At 45.9% G+C, this 18,878-nt stretch overlaps 3 protein-coding genes across 4 annotated transcripts; 1 reads left to right on the top strand and 2 right to left on the bottom strand.

Annotated features, from left to right (window-relative positions):
* The first annotated feature begins 4,736 nt into the window (after positions 1 to 4,736).
* On the top strand, positions 4,737 to 9,075 carry LOC103631807 (wings apart-like protein 1). Of its 2 annotated transcripts, XM_008653442.2 has the most exons (4): positions 4,737 to 5,298; positions 5,917 to 6,250; positions 6,511 to 6,623; positions 7,652 to 9,075. In XM_008653442.2, exons 1-4 carry the CDS (start codon positions 5,116 to 5,118, stop codon positions 7,685 to 7,687), a joined length of 666 nt encoding a protein of 221 aa, XP_008651664.1. In that variant the 5' UTR covers positions 4,737 to 5,115; the 3' UTR covers positions 7,688 to 9,075. The 2 variants fall into 2 exon arrangements, with proteins under 2 accessions (XP_008651664.1, XP_008651655.1); XM_008653433.3 differs by lacking the exon at positions 7,652 to 9,075 and having other exon boundaries at positions 6,511 to 6,926.
* Positions 9,076 to 10,273: 1,198 nt separating this feature from the next.
* LOC100502296 (uncharacterized) lies at positions 10,274 to 11,285 on the bottom strand. Its single transcript, NM_001196774.1, has one exon. It carries the CDS (start codon positions 11,180 to 11,182, stop codon positions 10,367 to 10,369), a length of 816 nt encoding a protein of 271 aa, NP_001183703.1. The 5' UTR covers positions 11,183 to 11,285; the 3' UTR covers positions 10,274 to 10,366.
* A 5,699-nt stretch (positions 11,286 to 16,984) lies between these two features.
* LOC100281138 (ethylene-responsive element binding protein 2) lies at positions 16,985 to 18,113 on the bottom strand. The gene has a single exon (NM_001154057.2). The coding sequence runs from the start codon at positions 18,033 to 18,035 to the stop codon at positions 17,115 to 17,117; it is 921 nt and encodes a 306-aa protein (NP_001147529.2). The 5' UTR covers positions 18,036 to 18,113; the 3' UTR covers positions 16,985 to 17,114.
* Positions 18,114 to 18,878: the final 765 nt, after the last annotated feature.

The following is an 18,878-nucleotide window of genomic DNA, read 5'->3' on the forward strand; positions in this document are numbered from 1 at the left end:
TTTTTCTAGGTTCTTAAGGAATCAAGTGACGAGGAAAGGGAGCAAGTTGAAGAGATGATGAAGTACTAGGTATTTTTGTTTTGTTTTGCTGCTGCTGTTACGGTGTTGCTTACTTGTAATGTTTTGCTACTGCTGTTACGGTGTTAGATGTTTCCATGTTGTTGATGTTTTTTGTTTTGTTTTCTTTGCTGTATTATTTGTTTTGTTTTGCTGCTGTTATTTTGGTGTTGCTTACTTTCATGTTTTTTGTTTGATGTTTGTTTTGATGTATTATATTGTAATGATTAGTATTGTATGCTACTATGTTTTTTTTGTTCCATGTATGATTTTGTTTTAGTTTGTTTTTCTAGGTTCTTAAGGAATCAAGTGACGAGGAAAGGGAGCAAGCTGAAGAGATGATGAAGTACTAGGTATCACTCCCTCTGCCCCTTTGATTTTGGTTCGCATCATTGTAATGTCTATCATGATGTATGATTTGTTTGTGAGTTGTTGATTTATCCTTTTTTCTAGATTTGTGTCTGAGTAGCAAAATTCCAGAAGTGTTTGGCCTCATGCAGGCAACTACTGTTATGTGAGTACATAAAATTTATGTGTGTTTTTTGTGGAAGAGGTCATTTTTGCTGTTCTACATCCATCTTTCTCAACAAGAAAAACAAGACAACATGTTAAATATTAACACAACAACTTGTATTATTATTTTTGTATATTAGGTTTATTTTTTCTCTATTTTAGGGCATTTTTATTATGACCATTAGATCTTAATCTAGTGGATATGAGATGTGTGTGTTTTGTGTTTCCAAAACACACAGTTTTCCTTAAAAGAAATCTGTGTGCCTTTTCAACTACAAACACACGCGTGTTTTTTAGGCATAAATTGCCCATGTGCTGTATAGACAGCCCCAAGCTCCTGAATCAATAGAGGAAAGATAAATATGCCTGTTTTCTGAGCCGAACAAAGCTCCACCAAATGAGGCCTTTCTAAAAGCAGGAGAAGCTTATAGTTTTTTATGCTTATTTCTGTATGTTGAGTGACTATCTAAAGTAAACTATAGAAAGATATTAGGAGATGAAAAAAGTAGTTTCTCCTTATTTCACTTCCTGTATAAAATGTATCTTAGACAATCACTTTCAGTCTCAAAACCACTTCTATCATGGAATCACTTCTCACACAAAATTAGTCGTAGAATCACTTCTCTCATAAAATTATAACAGTAGTGAGGGCACTAACAAATAGGCCATAAAGATATGTCTTCTAATTTTCCATGAAGTCCAAAAAGAAAGTGATTCTAGTTTTATTCTAAGTAAAAAAATCTTAACGGAAAAAATAGTATTTCTACATACAAAATTCACTTAAATTTAAGATGGTTTGACTTGGCATAAAAAATAAAAATGACTTTCTTGAGAGAGAGAGAGAGAGAGCGCATATAAGTTCGTGAACGAAAGTGATTATCTATAATAATAACTATTAAGGGGGCAGTGTAGACTGCCCCCGCTCCTACCCGCTCCCGCACGCCCGCGCCAGCGAATCCCGCACGCCCCGCACGACCCGCTGTCCGCCGCGCGCCCACGCGCCCCTAGACGCCGCTGCAACAAATGATCTCTATTCCCGTCCAATCTATCACCAGAACACCCCAACAAACACAGATCGTATCTTCAACAGGCGAGGCAGGAAATGAACGATTACGTGGTGTGGAGGGGGCGAACAGCACGAGACCATCGTAGAGGTACTGGCCGTAGCGGTGCAGCGAGAGCTTGGGGTCGTCGGCGAGGCGGAATTCGAGATCGAACCCGCGCGCCTGGAGCGAGTCGAAGAAGGCCGAGTGCGACGACCGCACGGCCAGGTCGTCCAGCAGGACCAGCAGCCGGCGCCCGCCGGGCTCCTCTTCGAGGCCCTCCACAGCCTCGAGCGCGAGAAGGGACACGAAGGCAATGGCGAGGAGGTGGATGTGGCGCCGCGTCGCCATTGTTGAGCAGATCTCGGGGCTGGGGGGAGTGGCGCAGCAGCCAGCAGCGATGGAGACGATAACTCGGAGAGGAGCGGAAGTGTGGCAAGGAGAGGAAGGGAGCCGTCTAGGCCGTCCGATTGGAGATCGAATGGCTCGGAGCCCCGGATCGAGTTCGAGCTTTGCTGCGGTTCCGAAGCAAAGGGTCTGTCTCTGACAGTCAGTCCCACGTGAGACAGGTAGCTGTTTTCATTTTCTTTATTTGTGTAATTTGATTATATAATAATTAAAATACCTAATAAAAACACGATGCATTGAATAATCTCTATCTCTACTAACTATTAAGGGGGTAGTGTAGACTGCCCCCGCTCCTACCCGCTCCCGCACGCCCGCGCCAGCGAATCCCGTACGACCCGCCGTCCGCCACGCGCCCACGCGCCCCCAGACGCCGCCGCTTCCCCCAATCCCGCAAAGGCCGCCCGCGCCAGCGAAAACCCCGTCCTCCGCACGCCCGCAATGGCCACATCCGCTGCACGACCACGCGCCTCAGACACCTCCGCGAAATCACCGCTCCCGCACGCCCGCGCCACGATTTTGTTGTGAATCCCCACGACCGCCGCGGATTTCGCACCCACACCGCCAGCCAAGGCGCGGAACGGCAGCCTCCCTACGCCCGTGGAACAACCAGCCGCAAACGCCCGCGAAATGCCCGCGGATAAACCCCCCGCGCACAGTGCCCTCGCTAACCCCACCCCAACCGCAAACGCCACAAACACCCGTACGCACGTGCGCGATTCGCCCCCAATCTCAATACCCCTCCCGGCCCCGAACAAGGCGCAGACATCCGCCCCCATCAAGCCCCGCACCACTTCATTGTCCCGACATTGTCCCGCTGGAGAGGAAGGACGACGGAGAAGTAGCTTGCCCCGCCGACGGATAGGAACTGCTATTGCTCAACCGCGCGGGCCTCGACCAAGGTATGATCGACTCATCATTCGCCTATGGTTTATACTCAGTTAGCTAGGAGCCATTTTTAAATTGTATACCATGTACTGTTTTGATTGATTCTTATCATTTAAGGCTCATGTGGCACCAATTGCGGGAGTAAAAATGGGCACCTAATGCGCCCAATTGCGGCTTGTGTTTGACTACAAACTAATGGAGACCCAGTTAATAGACCTTAAATTTTTAGAATTCTTGGTTAGCTCACTAAGGATTGATGGACTATAGGTTTCCCTTTGATTCTTTCATTTTTTCAGTCCCAACGAGAGTGCTTTTCTGGTAAAAAATGAAATGGGCAACAATATTGATTTATTGGATTCCTAGAGGCTTTATGAACATCTGCTAAATGTTTCTGCAACTCAATATATTTTATCATTATATGTTGACTCCGTAGCAATGCACGGGCATACACCTAGTATCTATAATAACCACACATGGTGCACCTCCTCTTCTTTCTCTCCTGCGCATGTCTCCTCTTCTTCATCCCGAGCGTGTGTACCGTGGTCGTCGCGCATGAAGCAACATCGTCCTAGAAATTTCCTGACAAGGGATGGACCCACATGTAGACAATATTATATTATTATTGGGACCATTCTATCTTTTCTTTATCTTTAAAGATTGTATCAAACACCATATAAAAAATAGGATATTATGTCTAGAGGTGGGAATGAGCTCTAAATTTAGCAGTCATAGAGAATCGTCCTATTGGCCCGGCTCTCCTGCAACTGGAGGAGCTAGCATCTTATGCTGTTTGTCAGTTTGTGCCACTTGTTCTGCAACTATCTGGGCAAGTGTCCCTTCAGCTGCCGGTTCAGCCCTCCTCGTCGCTCCGTCGGACCGGAACGCCGACCGTCCAAAAAGCAACACTTGTGGCGGCCACGTTCCGCCCGCTTGCGATTGGCCATCAGTGATAAAGATGATTTGGAAAGAACGACGGCGAGCTAACCTGCTTTTTACATTAATTGTACTGCCACTCTGTATTCTTGTAACAAATTGCTTACTCGAGCAATGATGTCACCGTCACGTAACGACAAACAACTGTCGCCAGTCGTCACGCCCTGGAGCAACTTATTGTAGCTCGATAAGGCAGAAACAGATCAACACAAACAGCTAATAGAACGGGAACATGAGCTAAACAGAAGAAACCTCATCTGCCTAACACCTTTATTAAGCGTGTCTCCGTCATGTCGCTTCGACTAGTTTATCTGTCTCCAACGGCAACTTCAGTGCTCCTATGTTTGGGTATGGCTCGTGGCCACCACGTCCCACTTACTAAAGCCATGCATACCATTTGTTGATCACCCCCCCCCCCCCACCCCACACACACAAAAAAAAATCGTCATTTTTCAAATATTAACTAATCACGACTCACGAGCCACAGTCTAGTTTCCAGGATCGATAGACTTGGCGACATAAAAAACTGGATGAATATTGTTAGGATTCGTGCATGATTTCCACCTATGAAAAAAAGTACACACTACGCTTTTTTTTTGTTTACTCGCATCCTCTTTGTCAAAAAGCCGGGTCAATTTTATTTTATCTCTACTAACTATTAAGGGCCAAATGTAGACTGCCCCCGCCCCTGTCTCCCTACACGCTCGGCCGCGCACCCCAGCCACGTCGCGATTCCGCCGGCGTCGCGCTGCATCCGCGGATTCCGCGCGCGCTCGGCCGCTCCAACCACGCCGCGATTTCCGGCGTGCGCGACGTGCCTCCGCCTCCCCTCCGCGCATGCGATGCCTCTCCTCTCCCCACGCCCCTCTCACATCCCACCCGCCCGTCCGCCTCGGCGTCCCCCGCATCCTCCGCCGCACGCACCGCAATACTCCTCAACGCCTCTCCTCCTCCAGATCCCGATGCCTAGGCTCCATGGCTGCCCTCGTCCCTACCTCCAGTCTCTCCGCCCTCTAGCTCAAGATCGCAAGCGCACATAAAGCCATGGAGCCTGCAGCCGAGGACACCACATCTGCCATGCCAAACTCGTGGGAGACGGCCGACATCGATGCTCACATGAGCCGACTCATCCTCTCCGCGTGTTGTGTGTCCTCCCCGCTGGACCTCGCCTTCTCCATGAAGAAGACAGTCACCTCCGTTACCCGACGATAGATCGCGGGCCGACCCGACCCCTCCATCACCAATCGGCGCTGGCGGCATCTATTCCCCACTGGATATGCGGGCGAGAACATCATCCCGGTGGACGGTGGTCAACCGGCGGTGTCCTCGAGAAGCAGAGCCTCCAGCACAGCTCCAACCTCTTCCTTCGACTTCGACCAAATCCATGAACTACAGATTCATCCGTCGACGGCAGCCCAATCAGGAACCAACGGACCAATCCATTGTTTTGCCTTTTGAGGTATGTTTTGATTTTGCAGTAAACTGCACACAACATTCTATTCTAATCTAAGGCCTGTCAATTCCGTAGCATATTAGCATTTTTTTATTTGTTCACGGAGACATGAACGAGCTCCCTCAATATGATGTTGGATTGTTTATTTGTTTTCTATTCTAAACTTGTACGTGCTAGGCTGGTTAGGCTCCTCCTCTACTTATTTTATTTTTTGTGTATTAATAAATTAATCGACTATTGTCCAAATCCATGAACTACAGATTCATCCGCCGACGGATTAATATATCAATCAATATATTATATCAAGTCTTTTATCTTTTTTTCTTAATGACTCACAGATCTCCTGCTTTTGTTCTAAAAAACCACTTCCTTTCTTTTCTACTTAATAAAGTTTTTGACTTTTCATTGTCTATGAGATGCAACTTTATCCATTGGTACAACTTAATGGAGGCATTCGAATGATAACTCTAATGATATTTTTATATAGTGAATCTATGTAACTCTAACCTTACAGGCATACAAATGGTCAACCTTTAGAATTTGATTGATGGCACTAGATTGTGGAACTCAGGTAGTAATACTTCAATACGGGTTCTGCTTATTGTTTCCTTTGTTATTATTCAGGTCCAAGACAATAATTTGCTGTCTTCAGAAACTTGTGTCCATTTCCTCCTCAAATTGTTAAACCCTCCGGTGAATGTTGTTGATGCCAAAGCACCATCAATAGGTTCCAAACTTCTTGGAATCGGTAAATTTCAGATGCTTAACGGTTCCAATAAGGATGTGGACTCTTGTTCAGAGGACATACTTTCAAAAGTTGAAGAAATCCTCTTAAGCTGCAAAGAGATCAAACCAGCAGACAGGGATTATAAGAGAACAACAAGGCCGGAACTATGTTCAAAGTGGCTTGCTTTGTTGACAATGGAAAAGGCGTGCTTGTCTGTTGTTGCATTAGAGGGTAAATTCTCCAATCAAAATTTTGGATCATGATTCTTTAGGTCTGATTTTATTAGTCAAAGCAATAAAATTAAATAATAAGATAAGTAATATCTTACAGCATTACATGGATGATTTTCTCAGGTTATTATCTCACTTGTTATTGATTGTTGTCATATTTAGAACTTTGAGTATTTTTCTTACTTTTAATTTAATAAACCTAATTTAGTAGCAAGGTTTGCCATCACATCATCAGTCTGAAGTGCTATAACATTTTTACAGATACATCTGACATGGTGTTAGAACTCGGAGGAAATTTCAAAGAAACATTAAGGCAATTGGGTGGCCTTGATGATATTTTTAATGTCATGGTGAATTGCCATTCAGAACTGGAGGTAAGACCTTATTTGTGTGTATGTATGTTCTCTAACAGTTTATACAAAACTATTAAATTGGCATTATTTGTTATTTTGTTCTGCTATGGTAAAGGATGGTTAACTTTTGAGCCTTGTACAATTCATGCTCCAGTATACTTGGAGCTGCAATCTGATGAATATTATTTTGAGCAACATGAAAAACATGTTGCAAGACAAGGATATGTTGCAGTAATTGCTTTGGTTGAAATGTTTTAGATTTCAAATGTACTGTTGGGTTTGTGTTGGGTTTCAACTCTAGCCTACCCCAACTTGCTCGGGACTAAAAGACTTTGTTGTTGTTGTTCATGTACTCTTACTGTGATTACCAATACATTTTGAACTTTGGAGAAATGATGAAGTAATCCTTTGAAGGCCTTGAAATTTGAATTTCCCATCCCATATACTCCCAAGCTGATGATTATTAACAGTCCCATCAAATAGTGTCATCAATGGGGTGTTTGGTTCGAGGAATCACCTTATCCTTGATGGGGTGGTCCATCATCAGGTGATCCTATATGAATTTGGTGGGATGATCTCATTCTCCATACATATACTATTTGTGTGCATATGAGGAATGTGATGATGATAGATCACCCTATTCCAATACTTAAACCAAACATTAATTTGAGGTGTGAGATGATGATGGACCACCTCTTTACAAAACCGAATAAAACATAGATGTCTTTTTGAGTTTTTGTTCTGTTCAGTATTTTCTTTTTTTATCTTTCTAGACATCTTGCTTGCACACTACCTCTTAATTAAGACCCACCCAAATATTTTTCTTTACCTGAAAAGAAAGAAACGCAGCATTCTGGAATATGTCTAGGCCTAGGGCTACTTTTTAGGCTAAAACAGCTATCATGCGAGAACGATTAACTAGAAGCTAGCAGGTGGTGTCTGGTCATGCTGTTGTAATTAGGGTAGTTGGGTTTGCTTCCAAACTGCAATAAGATTCCTTCCTAAGCATAGTTGTTTAGATTTTGACAGAATAAGTTTCCAAATTACAGGTTTGTTCAAATACTCGTAGCCATGGTGTTCTTTAGAATGACAATGCTGGTAGTCTGAACATGAACCTGAACTGGATCATTTGGAATGCAGGAATTTCATGGTATAGAAATTTCACAGGAATTAGTTCAAAAACACAAGAAAATTTTTCTTTGTTCCAAAGGGGCCTAAACTGTCGGCAGTGTTCAGCTTCATGTTCTAAACTGGAGCAAGTTTCAGGTTCAGGTTACTGTTTACGAACTGGAAGAAGATAAGCATCAGGGTGGCGTCTCCTCAATCCTCAGTCCGTGGTGGTGGAGAGAGATAAAAAAAATCAGTGCAAATTCTTGCAGCGATCTCATTTCATGGACACCATTTGGCCAGACACAAACAGAAGAATTCATCATTTCGTCTGTTGCCTTGTTGCTGCAGCAGTAGCACGCGTTGTGGACTAACAAAGTGCTGTAGAGGAAGAGGAGAGAGCGTGGAACTCATGGCTAGGCTCAACTCAAATAAGGCCCAACGCAAATAAAAGCTTTGCTGGCCTTCTCCAAACACGTCAACATGGAGTACATTTCCCTGTTTCCTGCTACGACCCAGAAACTGGCTCAGATCATGGACTTGTGGTGCCGGTTCTTCGCTTAGTCGTCAGGCTCAGGCATTCTCTGGCGGTAAACCAAACAAACCAGAAGAATGCAACCCAACCTGAAACGCATACGAAGCACAGTTGAAAGAGACAGTAGTATCGATAATGACAGTAACTGGTAGAGGCGGATTTGAGACTTGGAAAGGCATTTCGAGGACTGAAGATGGCAACTCGCAAGCAGCAGCGGCGGCGGCAGAAGTTCTAACTACAGGCATAAAAGTTAATTACTGAAGATTGCATTGCAAAAAAAAATGGCGAGTAACGGTATACCAGTGGCGATCGTGATGGCAACGACTGTCGCGATCGTGGTGGCCGAGATAACGGTATACCAGTCTGCAGCAGAACACTGCTGAATTTGATATATAGTGTGAGGTTTTTAACAGTGAAATCTTTTCACTGCGCGATTATTTCTATGTGTTCAGCAACTGATTATAGACACCGATGACATCTACTGATCGCTGACACCGATGACACCTACTGATCGCTGCTGGCTGAGATGGCAGAGCTGGAGAGCGACGAGGAAGAGGCAGACACCGATGACACCTACTGATCGCTCCTGCATGCAGCTCAGCAGCTGCTCAGTCATGGTGTCCAGTCCTTGTGCTGCAGACATGGCGCCGCCGAGCGTCCGAGCTTAACCCGTGCGTGTGATGACGGATGTTGTATTGCACTCTTTACTCTGTTTGTATAATAAAAGTCTGTACAGTGCTGTACAATTGCAGATTGCCTTGTACAGATAAACTAGCGTGCAGTGATATACTCCGTCCCAAATTCTATGTTCCAAAACGGTTTAAATAATTATATTTTTTAGAGAGATCAAAGTAGTTTTAAGTATGATTAAATTTATATAATAAAATAATACTAATTATGATACCAAATAAGTATCATGGATACTTAAGTATGATAAATTTATAAATAATATTACATTATAATCAGCTACTACAGAAAACTAAAGATAAAACGAAGCACCGATCATGACAGAAGCCAAAATATATTATAGAGAGGTCATATCGCGGATGGTGTCGAGGACCAGAACGCGACGCTGGGACTTCTTTCGTGCTTGAGCGGCAAGAGCGAGGCCCACGAAACGGACAGTATGGACGCCCTCGTTCCACTCTTATGCTATTTTATATCTTAGAATGTGAATACTTATGTTTTTCTATAATAATCATGGGTCATTTTCACTATCCTGGGAAATTCGGATCTGTGTTCGCCTCATTTCCTGGACCCATCTTTCCAGCTCTATATCTGTTTCAGACTACGTTAGATTATTATGTGTTTCCGTTGCAACGCACGGGCATCCACCTAGTTATATCTAGATGAGTCATACCAATACCACCATCTACCAGAGTTGCCGCCACATACTCCTTCCGTTTCGTTTTAGTTGTCGCTGGATAGTGTAAAATTGAACTATCCAACGACAACTAAAAAGAAACGGATGGAGTATTTTTTATTTGGCGGCTAGAAACTTGCATAGCGTCGTCGCCGCGGTTTGGAACGTCGTCCATGCAATGCATGTGGCTTTAGCGGTTTAGCTTAATGTTGTTAGTTATTTGTCTCCGTGTGATTAGTGAACAGTAGATAAAACTAGCCTGTATTTTTTCTAGAGTAACATGCCTCCCCGTACTCATACTGCGTACGATCAATAATACTTCACCTAAACCGCCGCCGCCGCCATCATCTATTTTTGTTCCTGGTATTGGTATATTGCCCTGGTGCGCTGCTCTGCTTCTGGATAGGCAATTGGTAACTGGTGCTGCAATGCAACGAGGTGGGAAAAGTGAAATGGCTGCTCAATGAAATTTGTAGGAATGCATATTTTTGCAAATATGCAAATCTCGTAAGATGGACCTGCGCGTCGTACCGTACCAACATCACCGTTCGTTCACGTGCGTACGATGTACCCGAGCCGAGGAATCCGTTGTAGTACGTTCGGACACACGAGGAAGAAGAGGTCCCACGTTCGGACAGAAAAGAAATTATAGGAAATATCGGCTGTAAAAAACGGTTTGCTTATTAGGGTTCCACTACATCCTTTTTTTTTACAGGGGCAACTCGGCAGCAAGGATTGGAAGAAGGAAAACCGGCCGGCCTAGAAGCAAACACTGTCGTCGAAGCTCCAGAGTCCCACGCTGTCGTCGCAAAACACGGCGTCGCCGCCCAACAACTGGCAGTCCATCGTCACGGCAGGCTCGTAGCACAAGCCGCCGTCGAAGAAGCTGAACGGGTCGCCGAACATGAAAGCGTCCATCAGCAGCGTATCGGCGGAATCGTCGGACGGCGCCAGCGCAGGCGCCACCTTCTTCTCCCTTCCCTGGGCTTCTTCCTGGGGCTCTGTCCGGGCGCGCTTCGAGGCGCCGCCGAGTTCGACGCACAAGCCGACCGCGGACATGCCCTGGCACGACCTGTCGGGCAGGGCGCCGCCTCCTCCGTTCTCGTCCTCGTCCTCGTCCTCGTCCACGCGCGGCGCCGCCTTGGCAACGGCGGAGCGGCGCTTGGAGTTGGACGGGAAGTTGAGCCTGGCGGTGGCGCCGCGGAGGTCGCGCGCGGCGTGGTCGTAGGCGCGCGCCGCGGCCTCGGCGGTGGCGAAGGTGCCGAGCCAGACGCGGACGCCCCGGACGGGGTCGCGCACCTCGGCCGCCCACTTGCCCCACGGCCGGCGCCGCACGCCGTAGTACGGGCTGCTGGGCCGCCTGCGCCGGGTCCCGGCGAACCCGAACGCCTTCTTCGTAATCGCGCCCACCGGCTCTTCCTCGGAGTCCTCGTCGAAGTCACGGAACGCGGCCTCGAAGTCGTCGTCGTCGTTGGCCGCAGTCCGACCCTTGCCGCCGCTACCGTGGCCTGGCGTGACGCCGCGCCGCGCCGGCGCGCTGGGTATGAGCTCGGCGAGGATCGCACCGCCGCACATGTTGCTAAATGCTAGCTCGCTACTCGCTCGTCGGAAGGTCAGCTGTCTAGTAGCGTGTACGTGCTTAATTTACTTGGATTGGAGTTGGCGGTGAGTAGTGTCGTGCTGGGCTGTGATCGTGGGCAGTGCCGAGGTGGCGACTATATAGGAGTCCATTGAGGCGCTTGGAGTAGGCGAGAGGCCAAGGCGGCCGGGGAGATTGGAGAAGGATAGACTAGAAAAAGTCCGCGATTGCGACGGTGAGGCACAAGTCAGCAGCAGATGGAGAGGTCACTCACTTGACGAGTAGTCTAGTCACAAGGGCGCTCCCGTGGCTCCCAAACTGATGGGCTTTGCACTACCACCAGCCGACAGGCAAGTATGTAAGGGCACCCGTTCATTCCGATCAAGAACAAACACGGCAACGCCGGGAAGTCCGCTTGTCGACCTTGCCGGCGCCGCGCGGCCTTCATTGACATTTGACACGGTACAGCTCATCGCTCTTGTAATAACGAACAAAATAGTACGTGTACGTGTTTGCAAATGCACGTTCGTCGCCATCGCCGTGCACCGCTCACTGCAGATCGGTCGAGAAGCTTCAGCGAGATTCTTCAGGCAGAGGGAAAAAAAAAAGAATCCGAGTGTTCCAACACCCGAGTGAGGTGGCGGATAGATGTGCAGTGAAGTTGGGATGATCTGGACAGTGTGACCCAGCGGATGGCCGAAATCTAGAAGAAACGGAAATTTTGCACGAGTTTATCAAACGGATGTAGCGTGCATAATTTTACGGAATTTAGTAGTAGGGCACTGGTAATTTCAAAAAAAAAAAAAAAACTGATGTTGATGATATATAGCTGTTGGTGTATCGTCTAAGCCCAAGTGGATGTTAAGTTAGTTCGTGCCATTGGATGGACCATGCTACTTAAATGTTGCTACTTGGTACAAACATATTTATCATCAACTGGATGCGATGCGATACCGTCTTTCGCCTTTACCGGTACCAAGTATCAATCCTGGGCTGATTTGCTGATGCTTTGCACAGTTGCACCAAGTGTGGAAACATGCTACATGCCAAAATTTAGTTCTTATCCTGTTTGATTTCAGAGATTAAAAATATTTAAAATGAATTAAATAACTTATAAGAAGACCAAAATGTTCATTGTCATTCTCACTGTTAGTACAACTAAAATAAATGAGAGACACAAGATGATATTAGTATCTCTTTTAGTTACCCTTGAGGGACTATGGACTAAAGCAGTTTCTTCTTCTGTTAGTACTGCTCATTATCATTCTCACTGTTAGTACTGTTCACGCTGGATTGTAATCACTCTGACATCACTCTCGCATTTTCTCCTTCTAGCAAGTCAAATGTATCAATGTAATATAAATATTATGGATAATCATTCATGTCTATGAAATGAGAATATAAATAATTTACTGATATATCATCATTATTTATATTCTTTTGTATTTTATGTACTTTCGTTCATATTTGTTTACTGAGATGATGAAGGTATATCATTCATGACCTTCGTCTGAAGATTATTATATCCGAAAGAAGATAATGCGTCGAAAGACGAAGGTCTTTAATCGTTAACAATTGTGTTGCTTTGTTTTTGATGTATAACATTCGAGAACAAGGACCAACATATATGATATGGATGATTTATATGATTGGGTATGTGATATGGACAACCTATGTGATGTTATATTGATAGTTAGGGATGAAAGTGGATAACTGAATTGTTAGATAAATTCAATATTTTAAAATAGATATGTATGAAATTTGATATTGATTTTTTTTCTTATTTTATCAAGCACGTTATTACAAATAAGAATAAAATTTTGTATAAATTGTTTTATGCATTATTTGCTCCCTACAACAAAAAAGTAAAAAATATGAATCTATATTTGTATCTATATCTGAATTTTATATCTATCATTTGAGAAGATATATGATTAATATGAGGTTTACCTTTTATCAATATTTACGAGCTTAATGCTAAAAACAATAATATAAATTTGTACATTGAATTTTATATCCTATTTATTCGCAACCAAAGAAAAAAGCCAAAAAAATATCCGAACAAGTAGCCGTTTTCATCCCTATTGATAGTAATATATTTAATGCGGCCACATATTTCATCTATATATCATTGATTTCATCGGCCTATGAAAATTATCCACCAAAGAAAAAAGCCAAAAAAATATCCGAACAAGTAGCCGTTTTCATCCCTATTGATAGTAATATATTTAATGCGGCCACATATTTCATCTATATATCATTGATTTCATCCGGCCTATGAAAATTATCCAGATTACTACTGTGACGTGCATCGGTGCATGTCTTGTATTGAGATGTATAAGCTGACTTCATCAATTTCAGAATCCTGCTTCATTAGGCACACATCATGCATGACAAAAACAGGATAAGTTTATTTTTTTTCGTACATCATAATTAAAAACTGGAGCATGGATAAGTATTTTCCGTGTGTGGAATACACTGCTAGACAGACATGTATTGCACAGACACAGCCAACCAGGCGTGCCCTGGAGCCCTTATGATAGAGGCGAAGAAGATGGCAATGTCTTAGAATTGTTCATATTTATAATAGGGGATCGTAGAGTTGCTGTGCGTGTAGACAGTGGGATGGAACCCGGATGTCGACACCTTTTTTTTAGCTTGGTGATGGGCAGGATTGATAATTTGCAATTTGAGCAGCTCGTTGGGAGCAAGGAAAGCCAAGTTCAGTGCCCCTTCCTCTAGGGCTGCCTACAAAACAATATCAATTGTTAATAGTAAAATAAACCGTCCCTATCGTTTGGGGCTCATACTTGCAGTTGCAGCTGGCAAAGTTTATATTATCATTCTCTCTCTCTCTCTTCTTTTCTTCTCTTCATGAATCCTATGCGTCACTTCTGTACCACAGTGGTGTGGTGCACCATATGCCGGTAGCCGTGTGGTCTAGACGGGGCTGGGCTGGACCTCAGCGGTATCGGTGTGGTTAAGGGTGTAATGGAATCAGATTTGGACAAATGTAACTCTTTCATATTTATTTTCATATTTTCTTTTTAGATTGGATATAAATATTATCAGTTGTGTCGAATAAGATTTGATCATGTATTAACATCTTAAATATTCAACTTTCAGAATACGGATATGGATAAATACTAGATACGAATCGGATATTGAGTATCCGAATTTGGATATGGATCGGATCATAGCCTTTTTAGACGGATCGAATTCAAATACGAACACATAATATATATCATTTACACTCTAGGTGTGGTCTCCGATCCTGCATGGCCGAACAGGAAAACCATAAGACGAAAATTAGCCTATCTTTTTGTCGTTTCGGCTAGTAACCGATAGAAGTTAGCCTAATTTTTATTGGTTACTAAGCAACTCCAAGAGATCACTAAAAAAATGTTTCCCAAAACTTGTTATTGGGGCCGTTAGGGAAAAAAAATGTTGCTAAAAAAATATAAACCCACATCAGTCTGCTAATAAGTGGTCCCTAATTTTTTTTGAAACATATCTCACAGGCCATGACTTGACTATTTGGACCACATCGTTTGCATCATCAGCTCATCGCTACTGTAGATCGGTACTCTAGATCACGTCATAGCTATTGCAAGCCGCTGCTGTAGATCGCTGGCATGCAAATGCAAGCCATGGACGTGCGCTGGTGTACTGCAAGTCTGCAACTGGTTGGCATCTATGTTTCATGTGCAACTGGCGTCTCTGCTAGCTGATCTGCTCCATCTTGCATGTGCTATGCGCGCCAACGAGAAACAGGTGATATACACGAGGTCAAAAGTGGGCGCGGGAAATAGGTGCTATGCGCTCATGCGAGAGGATTGGGAAAGACTTTACCTCACTCAAATTTACGGGAGCAGTCACCCTCGATGCGTGACGCGAAAAAATGGAAGAACTTTGCACGAGCTGTTGGATGTGGGTGGAACCGGCTTTTCTCCTAAAACGATTTATTCGGGGTTTTTAGCAGCATTCTCTTAGATGCTCTAAGACTGTCTATAGTAGAGTGTGTAAAATAGGGGACACGACTGAACTTTAGATAATATCATTTAATATTATTTATAGAGATAAGTTTAAAATAGAAGATAAGATAGTGAATAGGATACATGATCAACAGCCTAATAGGATCAACAAAAAATTGCGAAATAAATATGTCAGTTGCACTCATGCACCCACATACCATGCTCGCATCTCCTTCTCCTTGCCCCCGCGTCGCACACAACACCACACAGCCGCCGCACCTCATCATCGCCACCGTGTTGTGCTGTCATCGGGGCACCTCCTCACCGATCTCCCTCGTCTCAACCCCCACCATCGTTTTCCATCCGTTTTCCATCCCGGTCGCTTATAAGAATCAACTAGAATCACTTTATTTGTTAATGAATTAAGAAGCTGAAGCTAGAAATCAAGAGATTGAACTCTACGAAACACCTAAAATCATGCTGACACCCGAGTTAGAGAATAAAAAACAAAAAATAACGTCTGAAATGAACCAAAAAGGAAATAAGTCGCCGTCTTATTTCCTGAATTCTTTCACTGCATCGTCATCGTCGCTACAGGGTAGGCTCATCTACCTCCCCTGCTGGTCTCGTTTGATCCAACCAATTCTTATCCTGTACAAACTCTGATTAAAAACTAGTATGAGTATTCCCCCTGTCCGACTGACCCGTACAAAATATCGCTATAGAAAACATGATGCTTAATTTGTTTTAGCTCCGACTAAATTTAGACAGAAAAGTAATATTTGAACATCTAAATAAATTTATAATAAAAATATATTCAACGATCTATTCAATAATAATTTATTTATATACCATAAGTATTCAAATATATTTGATCATAAAGTTAACAACTATTTAAATATAATAAAATAATGATGTTTTTTATTTGATCATAAAGCTAAAAATGATTGAATTGTCGATGGATAATAAGATGGGTGGAAGGGGTTTTTTGTGATATCATTATCTGGCTAACAGCTAACTATAGTCAGATCTCGCATAGTAAGGGTTGGTTTAGTCGACACTTAGAATAGAGGGGATTTCTTCTTATGGGTCCCTCCATTTCACTATCCATCAAAGAGCATCTCCAAGAGACTAGCTAAATAACTCGTTAAGCCAAATTTTGGCTACTCAATAACAAAATAATTTTTCAATAGACTAGTTATCTGACTCGCCAAGCTATCTGACTCTCTAAATTGGCTCTCTCATTAGCTAAATTTAACTAGCCACCAGACTATCCAAACTAGATAGAAAGTCTGTTGGAGTTAGATGCTATCTATAAAGTATAATCTTTATAAAAAAGTTAATAGATAGTCAAATAGAGAGCCAAAAATAAAAAAGTCTCTAGGAGATGCTCTAAGAATTTGTTCGATTTAAATTGGATTAAGGATTAGTTTGGTGGACAGTTAAAATAGCGAGAGGATGTATGCCCCGTAGATCTCTCCATTTCACTATCTATCAAAAACCAGTCTAAAAGCTTGTTCGGTTTAAAGTGGATTAAAGGTTTGTTCAGTTTAAGATGGATTAAGGGCATCTAGCAAAATCCTGATTTGTTTTGCTCATTTTTTAGTAGCATGTATGCCAAACCGGATTTGTCAACACTGAATTATTCCAGATTTTTAAAAAGTGGTATATCGTCAACCCAAACATGGACACGCATGTGCCTCCGTCGAGCAGGCGAGGGTCCGTCTTCAACATGGTCTAGAAGATGCATCTTCTAGTCGGGTTAGGCTGTCGATCAATTATGAAATTAGTGTGTTCATGACTTTTAGAATGGAGGGATGTTCCTTTGTTTTACTTCCTGAGAAGGATGATTTCATTCAGCTCACCATCGATACAGATATACATGAGCAGAAACTCCAAAAAAAAAACAGGTCGTAATTTACAAAACTCAAGACACAACAACAGTCGCCGAAGCTTAAAACGAGAGGTTGTCCTCGACGAGGCAGCCGTCGTCGAAGCTCCACAGCGGCATGTCCTGGTCCGCCGCGGCGGCGGCGTTGCTCTGCACGGCGTCGGCGCTGAACAGGCTGTCCAGCGACTCGTACGCGCCGGCGTCGAAGAAGGCGAACTGGTCGCCGAAGAGGAGCGAGTCGAACAGCGCGTCCGACTCGGAGTCGGAGGCCCGGGGCGACGCCTCGTCCGCGGCGCTCTCCGGCCGCGCCTCGAAGTCGAAGGCCGGGCGCGGCGCGGGGGGCTCGTCGTAGGCCGCCGACACGCCCTGCCACGAGAAGTCCGGGAGCGCGTCGGATCCGGAGCACTCGGCGGCCTCGTGCTTCAGGGCCGCCGCGGCCGGGCGCTGCTCTTGTTCCTCGAGGTCGATGACGGCGTCGGCGTCGGCGGTGCGGGCGCGCTTGCGGCTGGCGGGGGCCCCGGCGGCGGAGGAGGAGGAGGAGGGGAAGTTGAGCTTGGCCCTGGGCCCGCGGATGCCGCGCGCGGCGTGGTCGTAGGCGCGCGCGGCGGCCTCGGCGGAGGGGAAGGTGCCGAGCCAGACGCGGACGCCCTTGACGGGGTCGCGGATCTCGGCGGCCCACTTGCCCCACGGGCGGCGCCGGACGCCCCTGTACTGCTGCTGGTCGGGCGCCCGGCGCCGGCTCCGCTGCTCCTGGCGCGCCCTGGGCTGCGTCGCCGCGGACGAGGCGCGGACGACGAAGGCGGGCTTGCTCTCCACCACCCCCTCGTCCTCCTCCTCCTCCTCGGAGTCCTCGTCGAACTCCCGGAACGCGGCCTCGAAGTCGTTCGCCTTCCGCCGCTTGCACTTGCCGGCGGGCCACGCCGCGCCGCCGCGGCGCGCCGGCGTGGTCGGGATGAGCTCGGCGAGGATCGCACCACCACACATCTTTGCTCTCTGCCTCTCTGTAACCTGTACTCGAACTCCTTCTTTTCGCGTGTGTTTGGCTGTTTGCTTGGGAATGGAGGTCTCGGGACGACGGGGCGCTCTTAAATAGGGGAAGCCAGGAGGAGAAAGCGCTGGGGTTGGGCGAGGAAAGTGTGTGTGTGTGTGTGCCTGTGTGGTGGTGGTGGACTGATGGCGTGGGGGCTCCAAAATTCGCGGGGCGGGCGGGGGAGGCTAGAGCTGCGTGATCGTGAACGTGTCATGTCAGCGTGTGAGGGGATAAGGCTACCATGTCGCCGCGGGCACGGGCCACCTTGTCGCTATTCGGCGGTTGGAACTCCGCAAGAGGTGGTGCAATGCATGTGCCCCGCCCCACCTTCCATTCAGTTGCGTCTGCGGCCAGCCGCTGTCGCTCTGTTGAGGGCGGAGGACAGACAGGCAGACAGCGACGGCCGTGTAGACCCGGGCGTCCGGGCTGGGGACGCGCCGCGGACGTGGCTGGTACGCCGCGGTTTCTGAGCTTTTCGGGGATCCGGGACAGCGGTCTACTCTGCGGCCATCGCTGTTGCCGCCGAACGGACAGACCGCCAGAGCGCGTGGCCGCCACGCGCCGGAACCCTTGGAGCGCGCCGTGACTCACGAGGCGGCCACAGCCGATGCCGCAGAGATGGTTGCCAGCGTCGGACTGTCGGGGTGCGCTAAACCGAAAACCTCCTCCCGCCCCCCAGTTTGTGGGAAGGGCTGTATTGGCAAGTGGCCCAAGTGGGGATTTCTTCTAAGCAAGTGTGGGTGCTCTTGTGATAAGACCGAAGGGTTAGCGCTAATGATGATTTGCCAAAGTTTAGC

This window comes from Zea mays, chromosome 1, assembly GCF_902167145.1.
Source record: "Zea mays cultivar B73 chromosome 1, Zm-B73-REFERENCE-NAM-5.0, whole genome shotgun sequence".
Classification (NCBI taxonomy): Eukaryota; Viridiplantae; Streptophyta; class Magnoliopsida; order Poales; family Poaceae; genus Zea; species Zea mays.